The sequence below is a fragment of the Biomphalaria glabrata genome, chromosome 9 (genome assembly GCF_947242115.1).
Source record: "Biomphalaria glabrata chromosome 9, xgBioGlab47.1, whole genome shotgun sequence".
In the NCBI taxonomy this organism is placed as follows: Eukaryota; Metazoa; Mollusca; class Gastropoda; family Planorbidae; genus Biomphalaria; species Biomphalaria glabrata.
In genome coordinates this window covers 25044681-25066390 of record NC_074719.1, presented here as the reverse complement: position 1 = coordinate 25066390, position 21710 = coordinate 25044681, and the positions used below count along the sequence as shown (strand labels likewise).

Here is a 21710-nt window from a genome sequence, read left to right as displayed (position 1 = left end):
TACAGCTTCAATTAATAGAACTCCAAACTAATTATATCTAAATATTCTAAAACAGAGTTCTTCAAGAGTCTTGTCCAATTCCAGTTCACCATCAGGACCCCATTTTGTCATCAATACAAAATCATTCTGATATTTAAACAATGTCCACTTGGATAAAATAGAATCTCTTCTTAAATGTAGATCCTCTCACCCCTTTGGCGCTTTGGACTGCAAGCCGTCTCTTTAGATATCGTCTCCAGCAATGTCTGCAGCCACTTCCCGACGAAATGCGCACCATAAACTAACAGATCGTGCGCATCATAAACTAATAGATCGTACAGGATTATAATGTAAGATTTATGCACCTCTTGGCCTCATTATAACTGTAATGTGCTGCACCACAACATTTGTAGCTCTTGTGTTTTTGCAATCATTTTATATCTACTGTAGACGTAGATCTAGACCTATATCAAGTTTTATCGATCTAGATCTAAGTGATTTCTATTTTATACAGTACGATAAGTAAAGTAAGATTAAACTAATCGACAACTTATAATAAATCGAGACAGATTTACATCTAGATCTAGTTCATTGAATATTAAACCACTAAAAAATATCAATCTTGTTCTAGATCTAGATTCTAGATCTCGTTCTAATAGATTTTAGTGTGTAGATCTAGTTGTTATCTAAATCTTTATTCTATTGCCGTATTGGTGTGTAGTTTTCATCTTTCCGTTACTTTTAATAAGAAGTTAATAAAAAAAATGTTTATTACCACTTAGGGTGATAGAAACGTTGCGGAACCAGAGAATGGGGAAAGGTGAGCCAGTGGCGCCTATAGTGTATGCTTCGGACATGGGGGGCTCGTTACCCTTGGCTGGCCACTCGTCTAGGAGGAGAAATCTGAATTCAAAACTCCGCTGCCTTGTGGCTACACCTAGCATGAGTTCGAGAGTCAAAGCTGAAGAAAATGGCTACCAATACTAAATTGTATTGGAGACTTGCCGTTCTTTTAGATACAAAGGATAACTGGAGAGGGGGGGAAAATCTGTTGTGTTGGCGACATCGTTCCAACCATAGCTAATGTTTAGGCTTTCATCTCGTTACAAATCTATGGGCAGTGAAAAAAAGAAAATGGCTTCAGCGCTGGAAACAAATGAGCCAAACAAAGAATGGTTGCTCTACAACCAAAGCAAAAGTCACATTTCTCTTGAGTTGTATGTGGAATGGAATATCTGTCCAGATTGGGGCTCTACACTTTCACGTTCAAGTGTTGTACGAGATGAATCATAGTCGCTCTATGACAGAATAAAATACAATAAGAAATGATTAAAAACTTTTGTTTTACAAAGCTTATATCAGCTCACTCTGTCTGTCTGTCTGGTAAAAAAATTATACACGTAATTTCTCCCACTTAATAGTTACAGAAAAATTGGTTGCGGTGCTGTTGATGGATTTTTTTAGACAGTTGTTTAGACAGTGGTTTTAAAAACAAAAGCTATACTGAAGAAAACGAAAAAAGTCAATTTAGAATTTGTTTGGCTTTTGACTGACATATTGTACAGCATTGAAAGCTCAATACATTCAAATGTTCTCCTATGGCCCAAAGACTGGCCTCTCTCTTTGTATAACGTAGTTTATATATTGAAAATCTGGAACTAATAATTGAAAACAAATAAAAAAAAATTATAATAAAATAAAATAACCAAATGTATATAGTTCGTCCATCGTGGTTCGATGATGACCACTTTGTCATCCAGGGGGCTGAGGGCTTTGCACTGGGGTTTTATGCCTCCTCATGTGGCTGGTGAGACCTATGTGAGCCCGGAATGTTCGGCTGCACACTGGGCAGGTTATTCCAGCTGAAGCTAGTGTCGTTTGTCTTGCTTTTCTTTTCTGGCGTTTTTCTTCTGCCTGCGTTGTTCTTTTTTCCTCAGCAACCTGTGCGCCAGTTTTCACAGCGCGACGCCATGATGCTCTGTCGTGTGCCTCTGTCTCCCAGGTGCCAGGGTCTATGCTGAACGCCTTCAGAGAAGCTTTGAGGGTGTCCCTGAAGCGCTTTCTTTGCCCACCTTGCGAGCGCTTTCCTTCGCTTAGTTGACCATACAAGAGTCGTTTTGGGATGCGGTGGTCTTCCATTCTGTAGACGTGACCTGCCCATCGCAGCTGGGACTGCATCAGGATTGTGTGGATGCTTTGCAGACACACTCTTCGAAGGACTTCTGTATCTGGTATTTTGTCTTGCCATTTGACATTTAGTATTTTTCTCAGACATGTCATGTGGAAGCGGTTTACTCTCTTTGCATGTTTACTGTACACTGTCCATGTTTCTGAGGCATAGAGCAATGTAGGGAGGATGACGGCTCTGTAGACCCCTAGCTTGGTGTTTGTGGTGATACCACGTCTGTTCCAGACATTTGTAGACAGTCTGCCATAGGATGCACTGGCCTTGGCGATACGCAGGTCGATTTCACTATCGATTTTTCCATTTCTGGAGAGTGTGCTGCATTATACTTACAATGTATTGAGTTGAAAGCTATTTAACAATCAATCTACGTCTGTTGTAGTTGCTACGTTCTTCCACTGAATTTTCAGGAAAAAGCTTTAGTTTAAATGTCATCATTTAATCAGTTTTTTTTTAATTTCTCCTGAAAATGCTTAATGTGGTATGAGTTAAATTGGATAGTTTTTGACCTGCTCAGGAAATAATTAACTAAAATAAAAATAGATTAACATGAAGAAAAAACAAAATTATGAATTCAGCATTTTGTAATGAATACTTATTCCATTTCATTTCTAGCATTTACTTTATAAAAATCCAGACTCAAAGGTACTCTTGAAATAAATGGCATCACTTACTAATGAAGATAGTATTGAACCGGAGTGTATAACTGAACACTTGTCTAGTCTCTTTACCAGGTCAGTGCTACATTCCTTTTAAGAAATATAGAAATAGTGTAATACTCCCGATTCTATATTTTAATCTCCCTTTAAAAAAATCTTTGATGATGATCATGATGATGACATTGACATTTTCCCCCTAATTTAAACCAACTGTACACGATTCTTTAATAGATCAAATCCCTAGACTCACTGGAGAACGTAGTGTACAATAAACATAGTTCAACTCTTATCAAATCCCTAGACTCTCTGCTCACTAAAGAACGTAGTGTTCAATAAACATAGTTCACCTCTTATCAAATCCCTAGACTCACTGGAGAACGTAGTGTACAATAAACATAGTTCAACTCTTATCAAATCCCTAGACTCACAGGAGAACGTAGTGTACAATAAACATAGTTCAACTCTTATCAAATCCCTAGACTCACTGGAGAACGTAGTGTACAATAAAAATAGTTCAACTCTTATCAAATCCCTAGACTCACTGGAGAACGTAGTGTACAATAAACATAGTTCAACTCTTATCAAATCCCTAGACTCACTGGAGAACGTAGTGTACAATAAACATAGTTCAACTCTTATCAAATCCCTAGACTCACTGGAGAACGTAGTGTACAATAAAAATAGTTCAACTCTTATCAAATCCCTAGACTCACTGGAGAACGTAGTGTACAATAAACATAGTTCAACTCTTATCAAATCCCTAGACTCTCTGCTCACTAAAGAACGTAGTGTACAATAAACATAGTTCAACTCTTATCAAATCCCTAGACTCTCTGCTCACTAAAGAACGTAGTGTACAATAAACATAGTTCAACTCTTATCAAATCCCTAGACTCACTGGAGAACGTAGTGTACAATAAAAATAGTTCAACTCTTATCAAATCCCTAGACTCACTGGAGAACGTAGTGTACAATAAACATAGTTCAACTCTTATCAAATCCCTAGACTCTCTGCTCACTAAAGAACGTAGTGTACAATAAACATAGTTCAACTCTTATCAAATCCCTAGACTCTCTGCTCACTAAAGAACGTAGTGTACAATAAACATAGTTCAACTCTTATCAAATCCCTAGACTCACTGGAGAACGTAGTGTACAATAAACATAGTTCAACTCTTATCAAATCCCTAGACTCACTGGAGAACGTAGTGTACAATAAACATAGTTCAACTCTTATCAAATCCCTAGACTCTCCGCTAACTGGAAAACTCATCAATCGGTTGTAATAAGAAATAATCAACTGGATGAGTTCCGTAATAAGTTTCTTGTTTGGATGAAACAAGCTGAGGATTCCTTCGTTGCACTGACCAGACACACTGAGACTCACCAGCCGACTCAAACAAGAAAACGTCTCACCGCGAAACGTGGTTCTGTAAGTCAATGTTGTCAGTTATTATTGCGATTATATCTACACAAGAACACGCATTTCTTCTATAATATCAGGGTTTATTTGGAAAACTGCTCTCAAGATTTGTAAGTGAAACTCGACTCAACATTTATCGTATTCCTTAGAGCAGTGTTTCCCAAACTGTGTTCCGCCGGAAACTATTGAAGCAAGTAGACAATAAAAAATAATGTATTAGCTCTTCTCGGTAACGGAAAAAGCCCCCCCCCCCCTTCTATATTCTGACTCTAATTTGAAACCAAGATCAACGATTTAATGAATTCTGATCGAGTTTGTCTGTAGAGTGATTCAAAACAAAGCTGTCGTCTCTTGCTCGTATGGGCAGGGTTTAATCCACGAGTGGAGTGAGGCAGAAGACCTTTTTTGTAACCACCAGTCTATAGCCTGCATATTTTAAAAGGCGTGACCCTACAATAGTCTCCAGGGAGACGGCTGATCAATGTCAGCATTAGCTCTTTCATGTCAGTCAGAGCTCGGCGCTTCCCCCAAACCCCCAACCAGAGCTGAAAGTCAGCCAGGGAGAGTTGGAGATTCCAGCGACATTGCCCCATTATGAGAACGCCCCGAGAGCAAGAGGGTGCACTGACTCCAGTTACCAGAGGAAACCACGAGGAGGTCGGCGGGCACTGTTGCCGTCCCTCGACCTTCTTGGTGACATACATGCACTACGCATAAAAAGCAAGGTTTCTTTCCAGAGCTTTTGCAAGAGAGGATTTGAAACTGTCAAGCATTCACTTCAACGGAATTAGATAATAATGAGGAAGATGATATTGTTGTTTTACTTCGGTCTTCTATAAATCATTTGTGCGATGCAGGATATTTTATAACTTACCTTTACCTTTACCTATCCCTTAGTCTGTTGGACCGTTGGGGCACCAGGCAAGATTTGTCGACCGTCTTTCTCCATTCCTCCCTTTTTTTTGCCTTGTTTAGAATCTCTCTCAATGGCAGGCCTGTCCATTCTTTAATGTTGTCCTCCCATCGCTTTTTCTGTCTGCCTCTTCTTTTTTTTTTCCCCGGCACTGTTCCCTGAAGGAAGGTCTTTGCGAGCCCCGTAGATCTTGTAATGTGGCCAAAGGTTTTAAGCTTTCGTCTTTTCACAATAGTTAGCAGACTTGACACCATACCAGATTGTACAATTCAGTTTTCTATATGCCAAAAATAACATCGGTCACTATGACACATTATTTGAATATGTTTATATATACATATATACAGAAGTAGTAGAGTGAACACCTTCGTTTCGTGGACAAGACAGTAATAGTTTTTAATGTTCGTTCCTCTCAATGTTATGTCCAGGGATTGCTAGGAAAAGGTCAGCTCAGAATTCGTCCGCCTTCATTTGCTACATGTTCAACCTCTGACCCCCAGGTACTGTGTGAATGGTAATATGTTGAAGTCTATATAAATCTCTGTATAACTCACTTTTTTATTATAGGGCTTAAGACAGGGCCCACATCAGTAAATAAATAAGATTCATATTTGAAGTATGGAAGACATCTACACAATAGAACACATCTACACAATAGGACACATCTACACAATAGGACACATCTATACAATAGGACACATTTATACAATAGGACACATCTATACAATAGGACACATCTATACAATAGGACACATCTGTACAATAGGACACATCTACACAATAGGACACATCTATACAATAGGACACATCTATACAATAGGACACATCTATACAATAGGACACATCTACACAATAGGACACATCTACACAATAGGACACATCTATACAATAGGACACATCTACACAATAGGACACATCTATACAATAGGACACATCTATACAATAGGACACATCTACACAATAGGACACATCTATACAATAGGACACATCTATACAATAGGACACATCTACACAATAGGACACATCTACACAATAGGACACATCTATACAATAGGACACATCTTCACCATACGACAAGAGGATATTTGATTCCCACTTCTCGAGACACATAAATAGCTGCAATAAGCATAGTGTCTCTAAGCATGCTAAAGAAATCTTTATTAATCTGGTGTTCATCTAATCATTTCTAATGCAAGGCCATGATGTGAAGGTTTGCTAGACTCTCTGGTAGCCTGTAACTCCTTCAGACAAACCCACTTGTCAAATAAGTTAAAAGTAAATGTTTGGATTCATAGCCATTTCTAGTTTTCAATTTCCGTGTCCTTTTAATGTTGTATTTAGGGATCGCAAGAAGAAGGTCAGCAAAGAATCAGTCCACCTTCCGTAGCCAAACATTCAACCAAGAAAGCCTCTACCACCAAGGTACTGTAAACTTATTGGCAAGTTGCACAAGGTCCAGGTCTATATGTGTCTTTGTAGAACTCACTTTTTGTGAACAATAGTGAATAAATACGTTTTATATTTGGCTTATGATAAGCACCGTAGGAAACATCTACAAAATAGGACACATCTTAAGGGGAGGATTCACCTCAATTATATCAATTTTCTTATTTTTTTTACATTTTTCAGATATGGTTTCAAATGATTATCTATTCATTTCTCTACAGTTTTTCATTATTTTTAGTTATATTAGATGTTTTAAAATATTTTAAAATAATTTTACAAAATATCAAGTGTTCTAATTAATTTAGCTCATTAATCAAAGACACATGTACATCATAGGGCACATTTACATTCTATAAAACTTCTACACCTTATGACACAGCTAGGTCATAGGAAACATCTAGACAATTAGATACATGTACACTAAAAGATATATGTACGCTCCAGGACACATATACTCTTTATGATTAATTAATCTACACTCTAGGACACATCAAAATTATAGGACACATCTATACAATAAGACTCGTCCAAATCCTAGGGTTCATCTAACAGATAGGACACATCTATACAATAAGACTCGTCCAAATCCTAGGGTTCATCTAACAGATAGGACACATCTATACCATAAGACTCGTCCAAATCCTAGGGTTCATCTAACAGATAGGACACATCTATACCATAAGACTCGTCCAAATCCTAGGGTTCATCTAACAGATAGGACACATCTATACCATAAGACTCGTCCAAATCCTAGGGTTCATCTAACAGATAGGACACATCTATACAATAACAAGAGTAGCCTGATTTAGTTTAGGTAGATTGAGTTCCAAACAATGAAAGTACCCATAGATTAATTAAAAAACTACACAAGTTAGGAGCTTTAAGTTTCTCTCTGTGCTCACTTGGCAGTCTGGTACACCGAGCGATTGTTGGCGTGAACGGGTTCGACTCTCAAGAAGGGCATAGGAATTTTTTTTAAAAAACTAGTACAGAAAACAGAAAGAGAATATTCTCCAAAATGTATTGTAAAGTAAATCATGCAGTGGCGAACCATCCGTGTAGACAGGAAGAATGTTGACTGCCCCCCCCCCCTTTGTCTTTCTGTATGTCATTTGACACAATTAGATAAAAAAATATGAAATAATATTGAAAAGATTATTTGTTTTATTAAGCAAAAAAATATTTACTATAAGTCTCTTTATATATTATAGGTTATTATTTTTTTTTTCAAGTTAAATGTAAAGCCAATTAATTTGTTGAAATTCTTTTACTTTAAATGATAATAAAAAAAAAATCATGGCTTGAATATTCCTTGCCAATTGGCAGATCCAATGTGGGCTGCCTCTGAGTTTGTGTGATAACACAAACTCTCATAGTAATCTTGTTTCAAAATTAAAATACTCTAAATATATATATACCATGTGTTTATAAAGTGCTCTAAACTTTCCCCTAGTGTGATAAGCAACGCTCCGAAAAAAGAAAGGCAAATTTTCGCGAAGGACCACCACCAAAAAAGTTTAAGTTAACCCAAGAAGGATTACAAATGAAACACAAAGAATTAGTTTCCAAAAAGTGTCAGCAAACGTGGAATCCAGTACCAGAAAATCAGCCTTTGGGTTTCGCAAATCGAGTCTTCCCCGAAAAGATAGCTGATACAGAGAGTTGTCCTGGTCTGCAGATCACTCGATCGCTAGTGGTACAGTATTTTTTAAAATGAATATTTTATTTGCACAATGCATTTTGTTTCTCTCTGGCTGTGCCATAGAATGAATATTAGTTCGTTTTTTCCACTTTTTAAAAATACTTTTTCTAGGCAAGTGACATGCATACAGTTCTTAGGACATTTTTTGTCAGCCGTCAAAATGTGAAACAAAAAAAAAAAAGAAATTCGGATATAATTTTTTTAAATCTTTTATGGAAGCTTCTTTCTTGTGGAAGCCCCGGGCTGTAGCCACACCTGCCTTCCCTTAGATCTGGCCCTGCCTCTCATATTAACATAGAAACTCCCTTTTCCCTCAGCCTTGTTAATTAACACATGTTAATGAGTGTCCAGTGGATCAAATGTCTAAGTATAACTAAAGAAAAGAAAATGTCTAGACGAACCTAGAAGTAAATTTTGCGGTGTCTCATGTAAGATGTAGCGATGTAGTCCTATGTGAAATTATAAACTTTAATTTGAGATGTAGCAATAAGTGATCTCTAATGTAAGATGTAGCCCTAAGTTAACTTGTAATCTCTAATGTAAGATGTAGCCCTAAGTTAACTTGTAATCTCTAATGTAAGATGTAGACCTAAGTTAACTTGTAATCTCTAATGTAAGATGTAGACCTAAGTTAACTTGTAATCTCTAATGTAAGATGTAGACCTAAGTTAACTTGTAATCTCTAATGTAAGATGTAGACCTAAGTTAACTTGTAATCTCTAATGTAAGATGTAGACCTAAGTTAACTTGTAATCTCTAATGTAAGATGTAGACCTAAGTTAACTTGTAATCTCTAATCTTAGATGTGAAATATTTTTACTCACATGCACAGGCTTTCAACAGTTCCATAAAAGAATGTGTTTGAAATGGTCATTTCTAATTATTTGTCTTCACCCCTTAAATAGTATTGTTTGTTGAAGGTTGAGCTGACACTTTTGAATGAATCTATTTTGGATTAGTGTAGGTTCCATCTTTTGTTAATCTTTATTGTGTTTTCCCTTCGGTGACAAGTTTGACAATGCAAACAAGACATTCATTAAAACTTCGTTTCAGACAACATTCTGTCTTTATTTCAGTTATACAATTTCCAACAGTTGGAGAGATACATTTTTGTGGACTTAAACTTTTATCAATTTTTCCAGCAATTTAATGGAAAGTTTATGGATAACACTTTTGTGTATGGATTGTTTGTATCCAGCTCATTGGGAGATCCAACAGAGTATGTTATTGACAGAATCTTTTCAATTTTCTTTTTTCGTAAGAATGTAGGCTTCATATAGATGTGTGCATTATAGAATTGTATCTCTTTGAACATTACCCCCCCCCAGTCTCTCCATAGTAGGCTACGTCCATATTGTGGTAGAGAACCATCTATGGTTCCCTAACACAGGGACAGTCCTCCACAGTGATGGACAAGTTACTTCATGCGAGTCAACTTCGGCCCTCTTTCACCTTCACCTATCCCTTAGTCTGTTAGATAGTTGGGGAGCGAGCCAACTCCGGCCCTCTTTCACCTTCACCTATCCCTTAGTCTGTTAGATAGTTGGGGAGCGAGCCAACTCCGGCCCTCTTTCACCTTCACCTATCCCTTAGTGTGTTAGACAGTTGGGGAGCGAGTCAACTCCGGCCCTCTTTCACCTTCACCTATCCCTAAGTCTGTTAGATAGTTGGGGAGCGAGCCAACTCCGGCCCTCTTTCACCTTCACCTATCCCTTAGTCTGTTAGACAGTTGGGGAGCGAGTCAACTCCGGCCCTCTTTTACCTTCACTTATCCCTTAGTCTGTTAGACAGTTGGAGAGCGAGTCAACTCCGGCCCTCTTTCACCTTCACCTATCCGTAAGTCTGTTAGACAGTTGGGGAGCGAGTCAACTCCGGCCCTCTTTCACCTTCACCTATCCCTTAGTCTGTTAGACAGTTGGGGAGCGAGTCAACTCCGGCCCTCTTTCACCTTCACCTATCCCTAAGTCTGTTAGACAGTTGGGGAGCGATTCAACTCCGGCCCTCTTTCACCTTCACCTATCCCTAAGTCTGTTAGACAGTTGGGGATCTATCGCCCGTTATTCTCGATTCCTCTCTGTCTTTTCCATTTCCTAGATTCTGTTTCAATCACAAGCATGTCAAATCTTTCAAGTCTTACCATCGCTTTCTCTGTCTGCCTCTTCTTTTTCCTGGTACTGTTCTCTGCAGAAAGTTTTTTTTGTGAGTTATTTAAAACCTTCTGCGTTTGCTGATCTCAAGTTCGTACAATCGTTAAATGACATGCAAACAACTGACAGCTGTGTTTAAGTTGTTTCTTTATTTCATTAGCGAAAAAAATTTTAACGCGAATGTCAAATACAAAAATGAAGAGTAGAATAAAAATGTCGTGTCTTAAAAAAAAATAAAAACAAGATTACAAAGAGAGTTTGTGTTATCACACAAACTCAGAGGCGGCCCCCGTCAGAGTCGGATCCCTGTCGGATCTACCTATTCGCATGGAATATTCATGACGTGATTTAATTTTGATGGTCAAAAGTAATAATGTTTAAAAAAATTCATTTGCGTCTGTAAAAAAAGATTTTTTTTTCTGTTTCACATGTTTCATGTGTTCCTTCTAAGTTACAAAGAATGAACCTCTCGCTGGACGACGGATAATGGCAGCGAGTAGGTTAGGAAGCCTGCCTGGTCGTGCAGTTTGCGCGCTAAACTGACATTCGGATTTATCGATGGTCCCTGGTTCAAACCCTGCCTGCTCCCATCCCGCGTCGTCCTGCGGGAGGTTTGGACTAGAAACTAAGCTATCTTTAACTCTGAAGGAACATCCGAAACATGTAAAACAAAACAAACAAACAACCCGGGACCGTCGAGATAATTAGTTCAGTACGCTAACCGCACGACCAGGCATTGCTCTTAGCTTAATAATAAACTGGTTAGTAACTAATAGCCTATTATTGATAAAGAGATATATTACACATTACGGCATCTATTGGATATGTACAATATGTCAGAGGAGCGATTTTAGATAATCTTGCAGCATTGATTTGTAATGAGTTGTCATGATTTAGTGTGTAATATATCTATTTATCAATAATATGCTATTAGTTTGAAACATTATTACTTTTGACAATAAAAAAAATCACGTCTTGAATATTCCTTACGAATAGGCGAATTCAACAGGGATCCAACTCCGATGAGAGCCGCCTCTGAGTTTGTGTACCAGAATTTCTCAAGCGGGCACTGCAAATATCTTTAAATCGGATTTCAATATCTTCTTTAGATTTTTAGATCGAAAAATGGCAGACGGACGGATAGGCCACACAGAACTAATAATGGTCTTTCGGGGGCCACTAAAAATATAAAATATTTTTGAATTCATTTTTTAAATAAATGTATTTTTTTATTTCCTTTTTTTCATTCAATTATATTTGTTTGGTTAGAGATAGATTATACTGTGAGTTAAACAAAAAGAAATGTGTCCACATCTCAAACGACATTGGAACATCCAAAAATGCTGTTGGATTCGCTTTGGCCCTATTGGTAAGAAACATTCATGTGGTTGCAGCAGCTCCTGGACCACGTGGGCTTGATTATCTGTATTTTGCTATCAACTGCGTCTTTGCATATTAAATAAATACTTTTAATGGTCTTTTTGCTATACAGCCAAGAAATTAAACTTTTTTTTAGACACTTGACACAGCTAACAGTCAAACTTTATTTTTCAAGACTTAACATTGACCCACCAGCCATCCATAAAAGAAAAAAAAAAAATCCCCAGCCAAGGGGTAACGTTATTTTTTTCTTTCAGAGGAATTAGGAGTCAAGAACTTTAGTACACAGTAACCTGCCGGAAGGCATTTGACTGGCGTCTACAGCGAACATTTTATTGAAATGAGTGCAGTAGATCATAAAGCGAAAAAGAAATGCTATACTTTAAATATTAATAAAAGTTTCTTTATTCAAGAATGTCATGTTTGAAACAATTTAATGAAACAGTTTTTACTTGATCACTATTGAGATATGAATGTATAACTCTAATATAAATGGAACAGAGACCTAGTTTCTAGACAACACTTATAGTTATAAAATGTGTCATAAACAATGCCTAAGAACAAAAGATATAAACGACACATAAATCAACAACATTAATGACAGTACCACATTATACCAGCACAAATAAGCACATAGAAACATCCTATATAAACTATACATATGAATTGCGGTCATTTCATAACAACTTATTGAACTATATTCTTTCATTTCTCAACACGTATGAAGAGAGTAGAGGGAACACTATATATACACTACAATGACGTGTCAAAAAATATCAAAAAGTATTCTAAATAAGCATATTTATATAACCTATTAGATGAAATAAGGGCTTAAAGGCAAAGAGTCTTAACAGCACAATTACACAATAACAAAGTAGAAAAATTTAATTGGGGATGAAATAACTGGTGGAAGAAGTGACTAATGATGAAATGGCCGGGGATGAAATGACCGGTCACCATCATATGTACATATAATTGACACATAGTGATGGGCAAAAGTTAACTAAAAAGTTGCTAACTTTTAGTTTAACTAAAAAAAATTAGTTAAGGCCAAAGTTTAATTAAAAAAAAATAGTTTAGTTAAAATCCTAGTTTAATTAATTTTTTTTAGTTACAAACTAAAAAGTTTAATTACAAATTTTACAAACTTTTTTAACATACATACGGTCATACCAATAAATATTTAGATATATGTAATTCAGAGAATATATATAATGAATGATAGAGAGGATAATAAACTAGAGGGTTCACAGGTCACTAGAAAGCCTTTTGACCTTTACCCTATAATGGCCGCTTTTCCCGCCTTTTAAAAAAAAATACACGTGTTCATTATATTTCTATCAAGTTTCGCTGCTTGATAAATCCTGATAATTCCTTGTTTCTATAGATCTACATTTTGCTGCTTTTTTAGTAAACACCAGTGTGTTCCTGTATAGCTGCAGGCAAAGAATTTTGCTTTACTATATAGACGTAAAAGAAATGTCGACTCTTTTTATTTTAAAACTTTTTACTAGATAGATCTAAAGTTAGAGTCTAGTGACGTCTAGTCTATTAGTATTAGTCTATTACTACTATTAGATCTATAGACATAATAGTCTATATTTAATTATTTTAGTCTTAAGTAGAGTCTAACTCTTAGTAGTCTTAGATCTAAATGTAAATTTAAAATTATAAGTGAATAATATAGATCTATTAGTTTAGAGATTCTACTATTCTAGAATTAGAGTCTAGATTAGATCTAGATATATCTAGAAAATTCTAGATTACTTATTAGGCCTATACTGAGACCTAAGATGCAAAGATGATAGTTCTATAATATTAATGACTATAATAGGCCTACTAATAATAGTCACTATACTAGATATCTAATACTAAATTAACTAAATCTAGACTAGATCTACAATCTACATTAATCTACATCTACTTCTATTATAATTATACTTATATCTACTATCTAGATCTATTAGATCTAGATCTAGTATTATCTACTAGAGTATATTATATTATAGTATATTATAGATCTAAATACCTATATCTTGTTATAATCATAATTATAATAATCTAAAATCTCTAGATAGATCTAGAGTTACTAAGATATCTACTAGACTCTATTTAGATCTAGTAGTAGTAGTAGTAACTAGTATTTCTTAAATTATTTTTAGATTAAAATATTATGTTTTGATCTTGGTCTAGTAGCTAGATCTAATTCTAGATCCAGATTATATTTCTGATCATTTCGTATGTAGAAGATATTATTAATATTCTAGAATCTAGAGTTAGTTAGCGAGTCAACAAGCAGTTTTATCATTACTTCTAAAAAGGTAACTTATATTAGAACTTGGACAATTACTTCTAATTTCTTGCTATAATAGTATCATTCTAGTCTAATCTAGTGATTCTATTAAGATCTACATCTATCCCATAAAGACATTTAAATCTTTTTTCATGTGCACAAATAAATGTTTATTACATTTTGCTAATGAGATTGGTTGTTGTTTATATTTTTCATTTTTGGCTGTTTCGTCCTTAAAAAAGGTCAAAATAGTTAGTAAAAGTTTAACTAAAGTTTCTTAGTTTAGTTTAACTAATTTTTTCAATTTGTGATTAACTAAAAGTTTAATTACTTTTTTTTAGTTCAAACTTAGTTTTAGTTTAACTAAAAAAAATTAGTTTAATTCCCATCACTATTGACACATAAGCAACAAGTAGTCTATATTGTGACAAGTCAAAAACTCGCTGTCAGAGTCACTCAAATTTATCACAGCATTAATTATTATTATTTATTTAGTTTATTTCAATTATTTCCCCGTCCTAACCCCAATTTCTTCACCCGCACCACCCTTTCCTCTCCAGGCTAGACTTAGTTGACCACATTGGAGATAGCTAAAGCGCGTCCTTTCATTTATCTGCCCTTGATCGGGGAAAGGTAAACACACAATCTCTTTTGTCTTGCCCGCCGGATGTCTGAAGGACGGTCGCGGTTGACACCACCTTGGTTTGAATGCAAGCTAATCCTTCTCCCCCCCCTTCTCTCACGTCTTTCTTTGATCTAAGAGATTACCCTGGTCAACACACCGCGTGATATTCCAAAGTGCGGCTCCCACCTCGAGTCAAATCCACCCACGTGTAAGATAAAACTTAGCCTAGGGCATTTCCTGTGTCCGCCCGCACTTTCCAGGCTTATATAAAGTGAACCAACTCAAATCAGACTCTCTTTCATTCTCATGCGAGCTGAGCTATCGAGTCTGGACTGCTTCATTTTTTCTCACTCCTAGAGGAATACCTGGTGGTAAGCTGAACTTGATCACAAGTTCAATCTTAGTTACTTTGTGCTATTTCCATTGGATATTATCATGTGTATTTTGCTTAGTTCATTTATATTTAATTAGTGCATTGTGTAATTCTCACTGGCGTAAGTAGAGAACATAGACATGTCCTATGTATGTATTTATGAATTGCATTAATCTATTAATGCTACGTTGCTCAATTGATCGTTGATGCAACCATGTATATATTTGTACATCTTATTTTATTTCCTTTATCTCGGTTGACCGCCTTGATAACCTTACTAGCGCACTAACGCTGCGTCTAGAAAAGATATACGAGTTATCTCCCCTGTAGTGAATTGTCTCCCCTGTACTCATTTTACTCTAAGGAGAGTCGCGCCGCTTGAAGGGACACCCTCTCCATTCAAGCACGCTTCATTGTTCTCGACCCACGGTCATATGTAAACAAACCATCTGGGTCGCTGACCACCGCCCATCCCCCCCCCCTTCTTTCTCTATCCACCTGTGTTGTTTATTTGAGATTATTATTTCCCCTTCTATGTACATTTTTATATTATTATTTCCCCTTTTATGTACATTTCTATATTGCTACTATCTGCCATCTATTTTCCCAAATCCCATTTGTCATCATCTCCTCATTGTGCTCTAAAGCCATTTCACCAATCTGACGAATGCACCTCAGTCGAGGGCATCGATAAGATGCATGAGAGACATGTCCTAACTTGTCTTTATTTATCTGCAGCCTCCCTCAGGTGTCTGCCTATTGCCTATTTACCTGCCTAGTTATTGGATCAACGATCTATTTACCTGCCTATTTATTCATTGGATCAACGATCTATTTACCTGCATCTGTGCTTAGTGCTATTCAGCACTGCACTTGCCTACTGAGATCTACTCAACTCTACCACTTGGCGCTATCGGCATTGCCCGCCTATTCGACAGCCTACCTGTCAAGCTATTAGGTGCGACGTCCCTATAGATTCAGATCTGTGTGAGACGTCATAGCTACGCCAACCCTCTGCAACTCACTGGACATATCCTGTCAACTACGCTGCCCACGGCAGATCAGCTCTGCCCGCAGTAACCTTGTGCCCACGGTAGCCGGCCACCATGCCCTACTGTGCCCACTACAGATATTAGATTTTGGGGATTGAGACTCCACAAGAACTATATCACCGGCGTCCCTCTATCCGCTAGAGCACCACCTCCAGCTGCAGAACCTCAAGCCAGGACACAGCCAGCTGCGACATCAACAGGAATACCAGCTAAGTCAGAGGACAAAGTGACATGCTCTCTTATTAAATGCAAGAGTGATGATTAAATCTACTATTATTTAGAGATAGGTGCAAACCCTCCCCCTTTTTATTCATATATGTATATTTATGTAAATAAATATTCTTCATTTTAAACTTTTGTATCTATCTTTCATTGCTTTGTCTCGTTGCGTGTCTGCTCCCGATTCATATGCTGATAAGTGGGTGTGTGATAGCTTTAAAAATAATCATCCCCTAGACATTAAAACGCGCCAAGCACACATCACATTTCCCCACCTGTCACATATATACAGGACTAAAAATGAAACATGTAATAACATATATAAACCACATATAAAAGCAACAGTTGAGCAACACATATGCATCACTAATAAACAATATGTAAGCAACAGAAACCAACAACACGAGTAACCAAGACTTATTAACAATATATATTAACAATACACATAAACATCATATACAAAAACACATAATAACGACTTATTCAACCAACACATTTAAAAAACACATAAAAACAACGATAAACAGCACATAGCGAGCATATATAAACAAAACTTATTAACAATACAAATAAACAATACATTTAAACAACACATACAAAAACACACAATAAGCAAATATATACAACAAATATAAGCAACACTTACTTACTTAGACTTAGGTCCTCCCGCGCCTTTCGGCGCATTGGGCGGCAAGCTGTCTCCATAAATGATCTGTCACTGGCAATGTCTGAAGCCTCCTCCCACCTGGTGTCCACTGTTCTGAGGTCCTCCATGAAGGTGTGTCGCCAGGTAATACGAGGACGTCCCTGTTTGCGCTTTCCTCGTTTTGGCTTCCATGTTATCGCAACTCTTGGTGTGCGTAATTCATTTTGACGTACAACATGTCCCGCAAACCTCATGCGACGCTCAGTCACAACCTCACTAAGTGTTCGACTTCCAGTTCGGCATAGGATTTCCTTGTTTGAGATCCGGTCTCTGTAACTGACTCCCAAAATCCGTCTCAGCCATCTCTGTTGAGCCACATTTAGTCTTTTCTCAATTTTGACAGATGACTTCCATGTCTCACATGCATATGTAGCAGTTGGAATGACGATTGTGTTGAGAAGGTGTATTTTTGTCTCGAGTCCAATGGCTTGGCTAGTCCAAATAGGCTGCAGCCTTTGGAAAATGCTCCCTGCCTTTCCTATTCGGCACGCTACATCATGGTAAGCATCTCCATCATTTGTTATGATGCTGCCAAGGTACGTGAACTTGTCCAGCTCTTCAAGCTTTGACTCGCCAAGTCTGACGGGGACACCCTTTGCCTTATATCCCACTCGCATAATTTTAGTCTTATCCAAGTTTATGCCGGAGGCCAATTTTGGGTGCCTCTCTGCCTAGGCTCTCCGTCATTTCTTGAATGCATTTATTTGTAGCCCCGAGTAGCGCAACATCATCAGCAAAGTCCAAGTCCGTCAATCGGAGTTGTTCATGCCATGGAATACCAAAAGCAGTCTGGTTTATTGCTCTCCTCATTATGTAGTCGATGGCTAGGAGGAAAAGGAAGGGAGATAAGATGCACCCCTGTCTAACACCTGTCTCGATTGTAAAAAACTCTGTTGTTCCCTCTTCTGTTTTAATGCAGCAACTAGACTGACTGTAAAGGTGTCGTAGGATCTGGACGAATTTTTCTGGGATACCGTATTCTCTAACTATTTTCCATAGTGATTCTCGGTGGACACTATCAAGCGCTTTTTTGAAGTCCACAAAACTGATCGTTAGCCGTTGTTGGTACTCAAGACTTTGTTCTATATTTCGTAGAACGAAAATCTGCTCTGTACATGATCTGCCTCTTCGGAAACCTGCTTGTTCTTCTCTGAGCATTTCATCTACAGACTGTAGAAGCCGTCTCAACAAAACAGTGCTGAAAACTTTGCCTGGGACAGAGAGGAGAGTAATGCCCCTCCAGTTGTTGCAGTCTGCCAAGTTGCCCTTTTTTGGAAGCTTTACAATCACTCCCTTTTGCCAGTCCTCTGGGACTTTTGAAGTTCGCCAACAGAGATTTAACAGATCAGTCATTCTGTTAACAATGCACTGTCCCCCATATTTTAGCATTTCTGCTGATATCATGTCTAGTCCTGGTGCTTTGTTATTCTTTAGCACTGCAATGGCCATGGTAACCTCCTCAGCAGTTATTGGGTCTGTCTTGACCTTGAGATCATTGTCTGGAGAGGGGTCCTTGAATATGTAAGTTAGGTCTGGCGACAGTTGGTTAAGGGTCTTTTTAAAGTGCTCTACCCATCTTGCATCCTGTTCTTCTTTCGTTAACAAAGTTTTGCCTTCCTTGTCTTTTACTGGTGCCCCATGTCCACTCTTTGCTCCAGTGAGATCTCGGACAATACGATGAAGGGTTTTTGTGTCATTTCTGCTTGCAGCTGCTTGTGCCTCTTGTCCCTCTGCTCAATCCAGTCCCGTTTATCTCGCCGACAGCTTCTCTTTACTTTCAGATCTGCTTCCCTATAGGCTTCTTCCGCTAGGCTGCGATCCTGTGTTTCATTTTTCTGATCTCGTCTATGTTTGGCCTCTTTCCTCTCATCTAACAATTTCCTTGTTCTGTCTTGTATCCACCGTTCCTTGTATGAACCTCGCCTCCTTCCAATAACTTCTTCCGCGCACCCAATAGTGGTATCTTTTAAGTTGGCCCACTCTTCTTCAAGGGTCAATATATCTGCAAGAGCCTCAAAGCGGTTCGTTAGTTTCAATTGGAACTGTGCTGCAGTATTGCCGTCTTTGAGATTCTCTACATTAAATGGGCGGGGTCGTGTGGCTCGTTTTGGTTGGCGTTTAAATCGGAGCTTATATTTGCCACTGACAGATTTGTTTTACGTTTAATGCAATTCTTTTTAGCTCTGTGCTAATTTTATTTTGGACAGATTCCAAAGATGGATGACAGAGTGCCGGCGTCGGTGCCTTTTTTTATTCTTTCAGCAAGTGATGGATTGAAGGAAACAGTTCGCCAGTTGAATAATGTCAGAAGGAAAATAAAAGTCATTACCCCACGGGCTAAAGTCTCTTCTGAGGACTTCGTCCTATAAGAGCTACTCGTGTGGCTTCGTGACCAGTGCTTGCTGGGAACTTAACGGAACTTACTGACAGACTTGACATAATGTTTCTTTGAGCAACATTTATTTTAATTTATGATATATATACATGCTTATAATGGAAGCTAGGGATGGTCACTGAAAATTAAAGCGTGTTTTTTTGACGAGGTGTGCGGAGGGTCTTGGAGCTCTAAAGAGCCTGACAGATTTGCTATGAGTGAGCCTGTGGTCGACTAGCCCTATTATGTTGTTAATCTATAATGCAGCTAAGTCTATGTTTGCTATTGTCTCTGTTTTCATACCAATGTACACTATATTCGACTTTTGTGACAATTTATATATTTATATACATTTTTACATTAAATATAAATTATTTAATTTACTGTTTGTTTCTTCTTCTTTTATGTTATAACTAACAATAATGAAATCGGACTTTTTTTTTGGTCAGTGATATTTGACCATTTGAGGAAAATTCTAGTCTCAATCTATGGCCATTAAAAAAAAGACAAGACAATTTTTTAAAATACTTTAAGTGTAATTGAATTAATTCGTTTGGATTAGATATAAGACATAGTAATACTAGCTTCATGGGCGTAGCCAGGATTTTTTTTCGGGGAGGGTTTATCCTTCCCCCCCCCAAACCCCCCCCCCCCCCGGACAAAAATTATTTATATATATATATATATATATATATATATATATATATATATATATATATATATATATATATATATATATATATATATATATATATATATATATATATATATGTGTGATTGTGTGTGTGTGTACATAATTAATCTTTATTACATCTGACCCTTTCGGAAGACGTTTATTGTTCATTGTAGACTCCCCGCCCTTGCTAGCAAGAGGGTCTGGGGGAGTTCGCTACGCTCCCCCTGCGCGGGGCGAAGCCCCGCCGCCGGGCACCATTTCTGGTATTGAAAGCCAACAAAATGCATATTCTGAGGTATCTACAGTGCATTATCTTGCTATTAAAAAGTTTTATTTTAAAAACCTAATGTGCTATTCTTACTGACTTAGACCCTCACGCGCCGTTCGGCGCATTTTCCGGCAAGCTGTTTCCGCAACTCTTATTTTGCGTAATTCATTTTGTGTGAGAACATGTCCCGCAAAACCTCATGCGACGCTCTGTCACAACCTTACTAAGGATTCGACTCCCAGTTCGGCATATGATTTCTTTGATTTAGACCCGATCTCTATGACTGACTCCTAAAATCTGTCTTGTCCATCTTTGTTGAGATACATTTAATGATTTTCAATTTCGGCAGAAGACTATTCACACTTTATTAATGGAGCCCAAGCCACTGGTAGCAATTTGTAACCTTTCTTGACTACGCTCTTGGAATTACATGCCTGTATTTCGCTTTAGATTTTATATCGAAAAGGAAAGTTTTTTCGTCAAATCATCTGTTGAGGGGTTTTAAACTAAGAAATCTCTGGAGTTTTTTTTTGTTTTGTTTTTAATTCAAAACCCCATTTAGCTACGATCATAGAATTTGGTGACTGTAGTTTGCTTTAAAATAATATTGAAGAGAGAGGTTTTCAACTCTAAACGCTCTGTAGGGGAATTTTAAACTCAAAACCATCTGGAGGGGTTTTAAACTTTAAAGAAAAAGCCATCTGGAGGAGGGGGATTTACACACAAAACCCCTTTGGCTACGCTCATAGATTTTATAGTGTGTACTTTGCTTTTTTTTTTATATTGAAGAGGTACTTTTTAGCTTCAAACCCCAACTGGGGGGGGGGGGTTGAAACTCAAAACCCCTTTGGCTACGCTCATAGAATTTTGAGTGTGTAATTTGCTTTTTTTATTTTGAAGATGGGGTTTATCGTAAATTTTGGAGGGGGTTTTAAAATCAAAATCTTCCTGAACTGTGCTGTTGGAATTTGGGGATTGTTGTTTCCTTTTTTTTGTTTTGTTTTATAGAAGAGGGGGATTTAACTGCAAAAACCTCTGGTAGGGGGTTTAAAATTCAAAACCCCCTGTAGGGGGTTTTAAACTCAAAGCCCCCTGGTAGAGGGATTTGTATCTCAAAACCACCTGATAGGGTTTTTTTAAATCTCAAAACCCCCTGGTAGGGGGATTTAAACTCAAAACCCCCTGGTAGAGGGTTTTTAACTCAAAACTGCTTCGGCTGTGCTGTGGTAAGTGATGATTTAGTATTAAAATCTCACCTAAAATAAACAAAATGAAAGCAAAAATCAGTCA

The 21710-nt window shown here is 37.5% G+C and overlaps 1 protein-coding gene across 4 annotated transcripts; it reads left to right on the top strand.

Annotated features, from left to right (window-relative positions):
* The first annotated feature begins 368 nt into the window (after positions 1–368).
* Positions 369–19855, top strand: LOC106069403 (uncharacterized). 4 transcript variants are annotated; one of them, XM_056042384.1, is made up of 9 exons: positions 369–492; positions 2780–2898; positions 4072–4255; positions 5588–5659; positions 6501–6581; positions 8059–8301; positions 9384–9526; positions 11724–11823; positions 19310–19855. In XM_056042384.1, the coding sequence occupies exons 2-9, from the start codon at positions 2825–2827 to the stop codon at positions 19469–19471; spliced, it is 1059 nt and encodes a 352-aa protein (XP_055898359.1). In that variant the 5' UTR covers positions 369–492; positions 2780–2824; the 3' UTR covers positions 19472–19855. The 4 variants fall into 4 exon arrangements, with proteins under 4 accessions (XP_055898359.1, XP_055898360.1, XP_055898358.1 ...); XM_056042385.1 differs by having other exon boundaries at positions 369–506; positions 9450–9526; XM_056042383.1 differs by having other exon boundaries at positions 369–506.
* The last annotated feature ends 1855 nt before the right edge of the window (positions 19856–21710 follow it).

Excerpts from the sequence above, each read along its gene's own strand:
- LOC106069403 (XM_056042384.1), top strand. The coding sequence starts at position 2,825 with ATGGCATCACTTACTAATGAAGATAGTATTGAACCGGAGTGTATAACT. Across the intron at positions 6,582-8,058 it reads AGAAAGCCTCTACCACCAAG|TGTGATAAGCAACGCTCCGA; the intron begins GTACTGTAAACT and ends ACTTTCCCCTAG. Across the intron at positions 9,527-11,723 it reads TCATTGGGAGATCCAACAGA|AGATAGATTATACTGTGAGT; the intron begins GTATGTTATTGA and ends TTGTTTGGTTAG.